Raw genomic sequence first — 12,198 nt, 5'->3', positions numbered from 1 at the left:
TCTGCTCCATTGCCAGCTGTGGTCCCACCTGCGTGACCCCTCTTTAAAGCATTACACACACACATACAGTTGTTACTCACTGAGAGGGCCCTGCTACTGGTAGCTTTTGCATTCACACATACTGTATATGTACATCTATATAAATCCCACACCCTGCAGAGACAACAAGTCTTAAAAATGTCTTGCATCCTTGAATTGTTGGGTTTTGATGGACAGAATAGTGGAGCTTCATGTCAAGGAAGTGGTCCAACATTACATCTACACTTGCCCCCATGTTTCATGTTCGACTGAGCTCATTCTGGCACTCAGCATGGCTCATAAACACAGAAAACAAATGTCAAAGGTTTTTGACAAGTTTTGCAATGTTTGTTTTTCTCCAATAATCCTCAATCCATACACAATTGAACTGGAGACGAATAGGATTTGACATAGTCGTAAAAATCAAAGATGGATGTTGTTTTATTTACTAGGGTGGGATGAAACCATTTTTTACCATTCGTAATCTAACACGGCAAAGAAAAATTGTGTGTTGCCAAATTGTCGGCAGTCAATTGCTAGTGTGAACCGGGCTATACTGTTTGTGTCTTGACCCCTGCTGAACCCCTGAGAATGACTCACCGAACCCCTGGGGTTCGATCGAACCCAGGTTAAGAACCACTGGTATAGAGGCTCAGCATTTTATGAGTAAACATGTTATGACATTTTGTGTGTGTGTATGCTTGCATGTGAGGGTCCTAGCATCCTTCTCTCCTCTTTGTCCCTCTGCGGCTCCTGCACATCCTCTGAATCATCCTTTATCTGCACCTCCTCCTTTAAAGCTTTCTGAATCTGACTCCTCCATCTCCTGCTGCTGCTTTTCCTTGACCTCCATCATCTCATCTTCCAGCTCCTCCTCCTTGTCCTGTGGCTCCTTCACGAACTCCTCTAGCCCCTCTTCGTTCTTCTTGAGAAATGTCTTCTTCATGGCCTCTTATCTCGGCCCTTTTCACCGGAGCTTCACTTTCTGAGAGGCCTTCTTCTGTGGAGGCTCCATCTCTGCCTGCAGCTCTGTGGACCTGTGGTGCTTCTGCTGGTGGACAGACAGCTGCTGAGGTGACCAGCGGCTCTTGTGGTGACTGCTTAATGAACTTTCTTGTGACCATGTCCACATTCCCTCATGGGTGCTTGGATTCTCGGTATCCGGAGAAAAACATGATGGACAGCGGCTGCTGGAGGATACGCGCAATTCCTCTGAGGGATTGTTGCTAGGCTGCAAAGTGACACTCCGGGCTGGAACTAGTGTTTATACAGACAGGGATTCTGGAACTGAGAGCAGGTGAGAGTTCTGTTGCTGGAGGAGAGGAGGGAAAGTAAGGGATGTGTGTGTGCGTGTGTGCATGTGTGAGTGTGAAACGTAAGCAGTTTTGCCTGCTGCTTTCCTGTTCGGCCATCCCCCTCTTCTTATTTGAGCCTGTGTGTTTCCTCCCAGGAGGCTCTCTACATTAGATTTGTTGTTCTCATCACAAACATACTTCTTGTTTGCAACTTTGCCATTGTAGTTTCAGGAGCCTCTGTGCTACAGAGTGAGTGTGTGTGTTCCCATTTGTCACTTTTGATGTCAGGCTGCTTTAAAGGTTTAACCCCTCCAGCTTGATTCACATCCTGTTTTATATTTTCTTACATGACTTCTATCCACACTGCCACCAAATGCAACCACACAAAGACAATAATGATACCAAACCAAGCAATATAAATTGAGTCTTGATTGAACAGATGGTTTTGGATGAGTAAATCTATATTTTGTCATAACTTTCATGGAGAATAAAATGAAAATATTACAGATTGTTGCTTCTATTCCCCCTTAAAACCAGACTTGGATACAGTCAAAAGCTGAATATTTAAGTTTAGGATTAAAAATGTACCTGTTTCAGACATGTCAATTTATTATGGTGAAAACTGGCACCACACCCTGTGCTACCCATTATGCAATCCTGTAATTCTAATAATGGCTTCTTTATTGGTCCCCCTGTCTTCCTCATCTGTTGCTATATCCCTGACGCCTCGCTCACGGCTCTGTGACACATACTATTGAAAGCCTTTCATGAGTGTGGTGGTGGGTTCTTTTTGGCCCATGGCCCTAGCAGGACAGTTCTAATTACACGTCTGTTCTTCACACACTCACAGTGTTGGGCTTTTTATCTGCTGAACGTCAATCTCATGTGACTGTTTGGTGTCAGTAGGTGCAACTACAACAACGGACTGAAATTATTAAAGATAGATACTCATCAATTCGGCTTTCAGTTATTTTGGCAAGTGGTTTGGAGATCAAGTTTTGAACATACCTCAGAAAAGCACACAAATATGGATGGAGACACACATGGAGGATCGTTCCCCCATGTGTCCTGATCTGAATCCCATCACTATGAGAACTGGTATTGTTTAGTTTAGTGCAGAATACCATAAGCATTTTGTAGTATTGTTTAGGTGTAAACTTTTACTTAGATGTGGTTGGCATAATTTACAACGTATACCTAGTTATTGATCCTAAAATATAACTTACTGAAGGCAAAAACACAAATAAATAAACATAGTCAGTCAGTTATCCTCCATTCTCACCAGTTCTACTGTTTACAGTCTTTTCCAGTTGAATTGGTGAAGACAAGGGGTTGAATTGGTTGAAATATGACCATAAATCTACAGCAAAGTGTGTTATTTTAAATGTGAATATGACTGAGAAATAACCAAGTCAGAAGAGTGTGAGTGTTTTGAAACACACCGTATGTATGTATAGTGTAGTGGAGAACATAATGCTGTGTAATCTCTGCATGATGACACAATGCACATGTGTGTTAGTGGACACAGGCACCGCCTCCCCAGCAGCAGCAGCACAGCAGCACAGCAGCAGCAGAGGACACTGGTTGTTTGCGGTCCATGATGCATTTGGCACCGGATTCTCTCCTCGCGTACTGTCAACCCCGATAAGCAAGAACAAAGAACCAACACAGGTAAGGGAACATGTCAACCGAACATGGCACCGGTAAACGAAAGACGTCTTCTTCCGAGCGTCTACGTGTGTGTTTGTGTGTGTTGGGATGTTTCAGCCCGGTCAATGGGACCAAAGGGTCCTGGTTGTTTGTCTGCGGCTCCGACAAGCTACAACTACCTAGCCAACATGGTACTGGGAGTTAACGGGTACGTTTCAAAATAAAGCTAATGTTAGCAGCTGTTAGCGGTCGTCCCGTGCTGAGAAGTTTGACTTCTTTGTTTGTAGCGCTGACACATTTGTGTAGAGACGCAGAAACCCTTGTTTAAAGTACATTAATGGACTTGTTTTGTCTAGAGGCGGGGGAAGGCTCTTTCTGTGTGGAGTGTGTGTGTTCTCCCCCTCCGGTGCTCGGGGTTTCCTCCCACCATCAAAACATGCATGTTAGGTTTCCCTTGTTATCCTGCCTGTGCCCCTGACCAAGGCACTTGAAGGACTGAGGCTGTCCAATGCTCCTCATAGTGAGGATGGGTTAAAGGGCAAAGAACACATTTCGTGGCAATACAATGACTATAAAGTCTTTGGACAATGATAACTAAGACATTGCTATCATATTGTCATATCAATTGGAATTACTATTTAATTCCAAACTGAAGTGGAGGTGGTGGAATCTCTCCTTGGATCGCCGCAAAATGTGTTAAAATGTGCTATTGGACTGTGAGTCTTGGGAAATGTTGTCTGTTATTGTTGGAGAATTTGGGCAGTTTGGGAAAGTTATGGGTATAAGGTGAATTCAGTTCTCTATATGGCAGAATATGAGAGAGACAGGACTGTCTTGAATCCCTCTGCATTAGATAAACGTGATGTTTACCTATAACTCTTCAGAGAGAGACGCTTGGTTATTTATTTTGAAACCCGTAACCGGAAGTTGGGGTGTGTAATTGAATATGAGTTGCTGCATCATTGATAACGAAGAAAATGCCTTGTCAGGATGTTTTTTAGACATATACGAAGAGCATTGTAGTGCCTTTTACACACACACACACTCACACACACACAGACAAACACTCGCACGCACACACACGCACTTAGTCTGTTTTTTTGCCTTTGTGTATCTTATATCTCTGAAGGCGACCTTATGTCAAAGGAGCTGCATTAAAGAAACGTTATTGTAATTATTGATACTGGTGATAGACTGGATGAAATTTTCAAATGTGTGATCACATTTTAACGTAATGTCAAAGAATGTGGTGAGTAGAGCATGTTAGTGAAAAGAATTATGTGAAGAAATGTTTTTGAAATGTTTATCTACTCAAAATATTACTGTACAGTACAAGCAATAAACAATCAAACAAACAATAAACTCCACACACACATTATTTAGATATATGTACACACAAACCCGCCTTGATGAAACATTTTCTCTCCACATCTTCACTCAAATAAGACACAGCTACAGACACACTTATACGTTCTGATCATCGGTTCAGAGCAAAAGCAACATCTTCAAAACACGTGTGTGTGTGTGTCTTCAGCAGGCTGGACGGCTGTAAATGCATCTTTACAGGCCCGTCTAAAAAAGCAAACAGACAGCTGCAGTTTATTCACAACGCTGCTGCTCAAGTTCTGACTTCACTAACTAATCACTGCACCGCCTCACTGCGTGTCACAGGTTTGATTTTAAAATACACCTACTGGTCTCCTAAGCATCCATATGGCTCAGGAGCCAAATATATCCCTGACATGATTCTAAGGTATGAACCCTCCAGCCCTCTCAGGTGGTCTGGTTCTGCTCTGCTGTCAGAACAAAGCACAATGAGGCAGCCTGTAGTTTCTCTCATCCACAATTTGGGAATCAACTTCCAGAAGCCTTCAAAACCTTTCTTTGCAGCCCTGTGTTTAATTAAACCAAATTAAATAGCTGCACTGTGGATGATTTTACTCAATTTTATGCCATTTTATATTATTTTATTTTACTCATCATTTTTAAATGTTGCTTTTTTTTGTTCTTATTATTAAATGTTGTTTTAAAGCATTTTATCTTGCGTAAAGCACTTTAATAATTGTCTTAATGTTTGAATTGTGCTGTATAAATACATTTGACTGGATCCACCTGTAACCAGACGCATCCTACTGCCTGACATCTCTAACCTTTTCCTGTTCGACTTTCCTGTGTACACTCATTATTGTGACTGGCTATCACATTATGATACCTTTAACTCTACCACACACAGTTCATCACCTGCCAGCTCTGTTGGATAACCTTGGCTGCTTGATATCTGTCAGCTTCTGTCAATTGGTGTTAGAACTAGAGTAACACTAACACTAACGCAAACACACACACACACAGCTCTCAGACAGACACTCAAAGGAGGAACTTCAGGACAGGAGGGGGCTGTTTGATACAAAATGGTTTATCAGCTGCTAAACCATCAGGATTTAAGAGTGTAAGTTACTAGTTCACATGGTAAAGATACCATTGGTTGCGTCCTATCAGGCCAAAGAGCCACTTGTACCTCCTCCTCTCTGTGATTGACCTTTTGGCAAAGCCTTCATAGTGTGCTGTCTCTACAAAGCTTAACTAATCTAGAAAAGTGCCTTGGTTTAATTTATAAAAAGCATTCCTTCCTCCTTTAAGTTAATTTACTGACATTTTATTCCTTCATTTGAAAGCAGGAGTAAGTGGCAAAGACAGATTCAAACCAAACACATCACAATCACAGAATATCGACCCATTGATCACTGAAACAATTGCCTCCTTTGTGTCTTTTGGTTATGTGCTTTTAATAGAGTAGTCACAAGTATTCAGTCATTCGCATGTTTCAAATATACATTTTGTACAAGAATTACCTGAATAACAATAATGATAATAATGGATATATGGCCTACACACACAACCAGTATGTCCTTAACAAGCAAAGCAGATGAGGCAGGTTCTATAACAAGGCATCATGTTTCCATTATGATGTGTGTGTTTGTTTGTTATGCTGCATGTGTGTTTCAGGATGAGAGCGGGCGTAGTTGTTTGATTCTGGTCTGAATCAGCAGATAAACAGATGGTGTGGTGGCAAGTTTACGCATGTGGAACGGATGACTAATCACTGAAGTGAAGCAAGCGAGCGAGGGAGGGAGCGACATAAACACAGACACTAGAGAGGAGCACCGTCATAAAAAAAGGTCACAGGCCTCCTCACAGAATTATGCTTATATTAATGTCCTGTTAATTCCATACATTCCACACCTACACACCAACAAGCTGTGCTCAAGGACACTTAGGAGATAGCAATTAGTCAGTAAGTGTGTTTGAATCTTTTTCATTTCAGTTTCTGCTGTAGATTTGGACTCAGGTAGTTGATTTGATTGCGCTGAGCACTTCCTGTTTTCACTCTATGAGTTTCGGTTGCCTTTGTTGTGGGAATGTGAAAGGGGGGCAGTTTCAGTCTCGATAAAGAGATGTGAGAGTGATCAGGCAAAACTGTGCCACCTCCTGTATATAAGAACTTACACTGCTGAAGCATCAGAAGCCCCATCAGCCCAACTGTGTGAACACCAGTGAGTATACTTGAGCAAGTCCCCTGACAAGTGACCTCTCCTGTCGGCTCACCCATGTGCTGTCATTATGCCCTTGTCTTCCAAGGTTACAGAAAGAAACACCTCACTCACAAAAAGACAATCTAATCCTGGGAGCTTCTGTTCTCTCACGAAGGCCTCCTCTGCTCCCAACTCTTTACTGACAGCCAGACAACTGAAACTGCATCCACCAGGCCAGCTAGGGAATGTTGTCGATTAACATGTGACTGTCATCCATTGTTGGTACATTTGAACATCTACTTTAAAAAATCGGCTTCCATCATTTGACCCTGAAACAGATGTGCACACACTCACAAAGCAGATAAAACACTGGACCTTCTTTTGACCCTGAGCTTCTCCACAGCAGCAGTCACTCCTGTCTGTCAGATCACTACTTTATTCAGTTCACAGTTTCCTTAACAGAACATTCCCATCCTGCTCCTCCGCCTGTGGTCTATTTCAGGAGAAACCTCCGGTCCCTCACACCATCTCGTCTGTCCCATGAGCTCTCAAACTTTGTGCCAAAAGACTAAATGTAAATGTACATTGCATACAACCGTCAGCCTCTTTCTATATTCTTTTCTTGACACACCGCTTCCACTCATACTGAATGTCCTGGTCTTCTATAGGCCCGGATCACTTTAGCAGAGGAGTGCTAAATAGTTTTTTTTTTTATGTGTCAGATAATGGTCCCTTTGCTTTAAGATATAGAAAAGACTAGAATGTGAAGAAAATGTTTTGATGTCATGAAAATATAGCAATATTTCCCTCTTGTACCCCTTATACCATAAGATATAATGTGATTGTCTGGTAGTTATGACATTTGGAGTTTTTTTACTCATGTAATTGTGAATGCCAGCGGTAATTATCCACAAGCGTTTCTTGCCACGAAGGGCCGAACACATCGCAAGTGGGAGAGAGAAAAGCAGGTGGTGGGGGTGCAAATTGGGCACAGTGACACCTCCTTCAAAGCTGTCAGCAGAGATGAGACACAGTGGCAGGATGGTTACAGACCAGAGGGCAAGAACAGTATCGCAGTAGAACTCTAAAATGTTTGAGCCGTGGGTTTAATCAGCACATCTCTAATCTAACAGGACACGGCAACAACTGTGTCATGACTGTTAATGTTTCAGTGGATGTGGGTCCATTCAATGTCAAAGCTCAATGTCCCTTTTCTCCCTCCACAGGGCAGGTTGTTCCAGAAGTTGCCCAAAAAGGGGCAACGCCCTCAAGTGTCCACAGTTGGCCCTCAGTCCCCAGTGGTTAAACCCTGAGACAACATCTCCATGGACAACCAAGAAGATCCCAAGGAGGCGAACGGCAGCCTGTCTCCCCCTCCGGCTGAGGCACCCATGCAGCTGAAGAAGGAGATCTCGCTTCTCAACGGAATCAGTCTGATTGTAGGGAACATGATCGGCTCGGGGATCTTCGTCTCCCCTAAGGGTGTTCTACTCTACAGCGCCTCCTACGGGCTCTCTTTAGTCATCTGGGTGATTGGAGGCCTGTTCTCTGTGGTGGGCGCTCTCTGCTACGCTGAACTGGGCACCACCATCACCAAATCGGGGGCGTCGTACGCATACATCCTGGAGTCGTTTGGCGGCTTCATTGCGTTTATCCGTCTGTGGACATCCTTGCTGATTATTGAGCCCACCAGCCAAGCAGTCATAGCCATTACGTTTGCTAACTACTTGGTACAACCCCTCTTCCCTACATGTGAGCCACCGTACGTCGCAGCCAGGATCATCGCTGCTGCATGTATATGTGAGTATTGCTGATGTACAGAAGGAGCATGCGATTACGAAGAGAGTTTGGGAACCACTGTATTAGGGAATCGAAATTGGGTGCATAGACAACACTTTGGTTTGCCTGCAGCTACAAGGTATCAACCATTTTTATCAGCTATAACATCAGTGTAATTCTTTTATTGATTAGATTTAGAATTTAAATTGGAGTGGTAGACCAGGCCGACCCAACAAAACTGAAGCCTTTGATGATGATTCAGTTTAAGGAGAGTCAAATTGTTTCGGAGGAGAGAAAACCTTGGGTTTTATGTTACATTCTATCCACTTTGTCTCTTTTCGTGTTTACCCTCCCTGTTTCTGTTATTCAATTAATCATTGTCTCTGTCCGCTGAGCTGAACGAGCAGAGAGAGTATTTGTGGCGGTGAGTGTTTTCCTCCGTTCTTACCTTTAGGTACTAAGCCTGGATGTGATGTCTATCAGCAGACGTGTCCTGATGTGTTTGTTCGCTCAACTGCAAGCATTTACTGGAACAACTCGCTGTATTGATCGGCTTGCTTCATACTTGAACGCTCGACAGTGGCTTAGAAATATCGCCCTCAAATATTGGATACGTGCCATATTTGCAGATATTCATTGATATGTTGCCATGATGACCAAAACCTCCAGCAATGCTCCTAAAACGTTACAAATGTAATCATGCTGATTAGAGTTACAAATGATGGTGACTCCATCTATCTTCTTAACACGTTCAGTCCCTCATTTCACAATTTCCCTCCAGGTTTATTGACATTCATCAACTCTGCCCATGTGAAGTGGGGCACCCAAGTGCAGGACATCTTCACCTATGCCAAGGTGTTAGCGCTCATCGTCATCATCATTACAGGCGTCGTCAAGCTTTGCCAGGGTGAGTGATTGACCCAAGAGTAGTATCTTATCTTCTGACTGTTTATAGTTGCAAACACAGAACTATAACTGTCTTTTTATACACAAGGAAGTTAGATTTTGTATCATTACCCTAACGTTTCTGTGTTTCTGTCTCAGGTTACACAAACAACTTCGAGTCGTCATTTAAAGGATCGTCCACGGATCCTGGGAACATCGCCCTGGCTCTCTACTCCGCTCTCTTCTCCTACTCAGGTTGGGACACCCTCAACTTTGTGACGGAAGAGATCAAAAACCCTGAACGGTAAATTCCGATACCACTTCCGTCATTCCCGGGAGCAAGAAGGCAGACTTGGTAAATCCTGGGTACGTCTGGTAACGATCCACCGTATGTCTCTTTGTCACAGGAACCTGCCCATGGCCATTGCCATCTCTATGCCCATTGTCACCATCATCTACATTATGACCAATGTGGCCTATTATGCTGTTCTGGACATGAGCGCTATAATGGCCAGTGATGCAGTGGCAGTAGTGAGTATATAATCTGGAACATGCTTTCGACAACCTTGTATATACATGTCAAATTGTCAAATCCTCTAAACCAATTTCTCTTCTTTCTCTAGACGTTTGCGGATCACACTCTTGGTGTGATGGGCTGGACCATCCCCATAGCTGTGGCTTTGTCTTGCTATGGAGGCCTCAACGCCTCCATTATAGCAGCATCCAGGTACAAGACACACACACATGGTTTGCAGTGTTTCATGTTTGATCTGTGACGAACCGCATTGAACATTAGAGGTCAGGACTGAGATAGAGCAGTGACGAGCACGATGATGTCCTGGTGTTTCTAATGAATGCATGTTTATGGTCCAGGTTGTTCTTCGTTGGCTCTCGTGAGGGTCACCTTCCAGACGTTCTGTCCATGATTCACATCGAGAGATTCACGCCAATCCCAGCTCTGATCTTCAATGTACGAACATGTAACAGATAGCACAGGAAGTATAGATATCTACCTCACTTCACTTATAGTTGACAATTTCAGGTGACTCGTCACTTCATATTTCCACTGTACAGTGCATCATGGCGTTGATCTACCTGACAGTGGAGGACATCTTCCAACTGATCAACTATTATAGCTTCAGCTACTGGTTTTTTATGGGTCTGTCCATCGCCGGGCAGCTCCACCTCCGCAGGACGCAACCTGACCGACACAGACCTCTCAAGGTACAGTTTGGCCTGCTAAACAAACCTGTGCAAACCTGTGCAAAGGCTAAGAATGTAAAGTTACACCCCAGTATACTGAGTACAACCTCATAAATCATACAGTGACACACAGGCACTCATCAGTTTTCTTCAACATAGATAGATGTTCGGTTACTGGCAGTGCGTAAGGGTGTCTCCAAATCTGCAAAGACCATTCAGAACCTACAAGGGAGGTATAAAGAATCTTTCTCTGTCCTTTGTTGTCCTCTGCAGCTGAGCCTTGTGTACCCTGTGCTGTTCTGCCTGTGTGCCATCTTCCTGGTGGCCGTTCCTCTGTACAGCGACACCATCAACTCCCTGATTGGCATTGGCATCGCTCTGTCAGGGGTGCCCGTCTACTTCTTTGGCGTCTATCTACCGAAGTCCAAACGGCCGCCTATCATAACCAAATTCCTCAGTGAGTTTAAAGTAACACAACACCCTGAGGTGACACTGATATAAGGATCAATAAGTCCACTAACCCGCTCTGCTCCGTCTTCTCCAGGCTCTCTGACCAGTTCCATTCAGTACACCTGCTACTGCGTACTGACAGAGATGGATAAAAGCGAATAGATCGGTCCTTAAGAAAACAAACATTACCCAGAAGCCTCTGCAACCTTCCAACCTCAAAGATACCACGTGGACCAGAAAAGGACACTGCTGGGAAGGAAGAAGACGCTCTTATTGTACTGTACAATACAGAATGTTGAAGCTGTTGAGCTTCATTGACGTGTTCACCAATGCTGGAATTCAGTGAGAATTTGTTTTATTTAATCTATTTTATTCCAAAACGGCAAAGCATTTTCTTAAAATACCCCAGTGAGGTGTTTGATCTACAGCCGCTGGAAAATCTGAAGAAAGCCTGCTGGTGTTGAGCGCCACCTGCTGGTTTCTTTTCAAACGACCACAGTATTCTGCCTTTTGTGTATTTTAACACTGGATTGTTACAGAACATTCTCACTCTATCTGATGACTTCTCCTGTCATATCCATAGTGTTTATTTACTTAGAAATAGAAATGTCACAGGAAGCTGAAAATGATGCAAACAGATGTTGATGCAATGGCTTTTTAACCCTTTATACCAGGATGCGTGTGTGTGAACAGTGAACCTGTCTGAGAATGAAAGTCATGTAAGTGGTCCGTCACGTTCTTTGTCTGAATGACTAGTAAGTGTTGTTTGGAGATGTTTAGTGTTGTTTCCCTCCTGCCATCACAGTTATGAATGTTTTCACAGGGAGCACCGAGTTATATGCAATTTACACTCGATTCAGGGTTTGTACACCTTTTCGGAAGTCGAATTCAAGCACTTTTCACTTTTCCCAACACCTTATAGCTGTGGTAAATTCAGTATTTATACACAAACACTATATATATATTTAACGATTATTTCACAATATGCAAAACTAAAGGTAGTGTTATTGCAACCGGCTCACCTTCACAGGTACCAAATGAGTGGCAAACAGACATGCAACTCCATAAACTCCTGTATTTCCTTCTGTAGTTTCTCGAAACCCCCTTCAATAAAATCTCAAACATTTCCTGATGTTTTACATTTATTTTCAAAGTTTTTTTTATACACATCTACATATTTACAAAAAGTTAATTCAACAAGCTTTCAAGAAAAAATTACTTCCAAGGAGAACCAAACTTGCACACCCACAACAAAACTGAAGCACCACGCTTTCACATTATGCACAATCATCTAACAGGTAATTATACGTACACACGCTACCATGCACAGAATTCAAACACCACACACATTGCAAACATGCACAGCCAGAGACATCTCACTAACGTAA

General features: G+C 43.1%; 1 protein-coding gene across 1 annotated transcript; it reads left to right on the top strand.

The window, feature by feature from the left end:
* Positions 1-2,895: 2,895 nt before the first annotated feature.
* Positions 2,896-11,807, top strand: slc7a6 (solute carrier family 7 member 6). The gene is made up of 10 exons (XM_076156145.1): positions 2,896-2,984; positions 7,720-8,293; positions 9,054-9,179; positions 9,317-9,461; positions 9,565-9,688; positions 9,781-9,884; positions 10,031-10,127; positions 10,232-10,381; positions 10,634-10,817; positions 10,905-11,807. The coding sequence occupies exons 2-10, from the start codon at positions 7,819-7,821 to the stop codon at positions 10,970-10,972; spliced, it is 1,473 nt and encodes a 490-aa protein (XP_076012260.1). The 5' UTR covers positions 2,896-2,984; positions 7,720-7,818; the 3' UTR covers positions 10,973-11,807.
* Positions 11,808-12,198: the final 391 nt, after the last annotated feature.

The sequence above is a fragment of the Genypterus blacodes genome, unplaced genomic scaffold (assembly GCF_046128005.1).
Source record: "Genypterus blacodes isolate CSIRO-AG114 ecotype Tasmania unplaced genomic scaffold, CSIRO-AGI_Gbla_v1 ptg000067l_1, whole genome shotgun sequence".
Lineage (NCBI taxonomy): Eukaryota > Metazoa > Chordata > Actinopteri > Ophidiiformes > Ophidiidae > Genypterus > Genypterus blacodes.
This window is presented reverse-complemented; position numbering and strand designations above follow the sequence as displayed.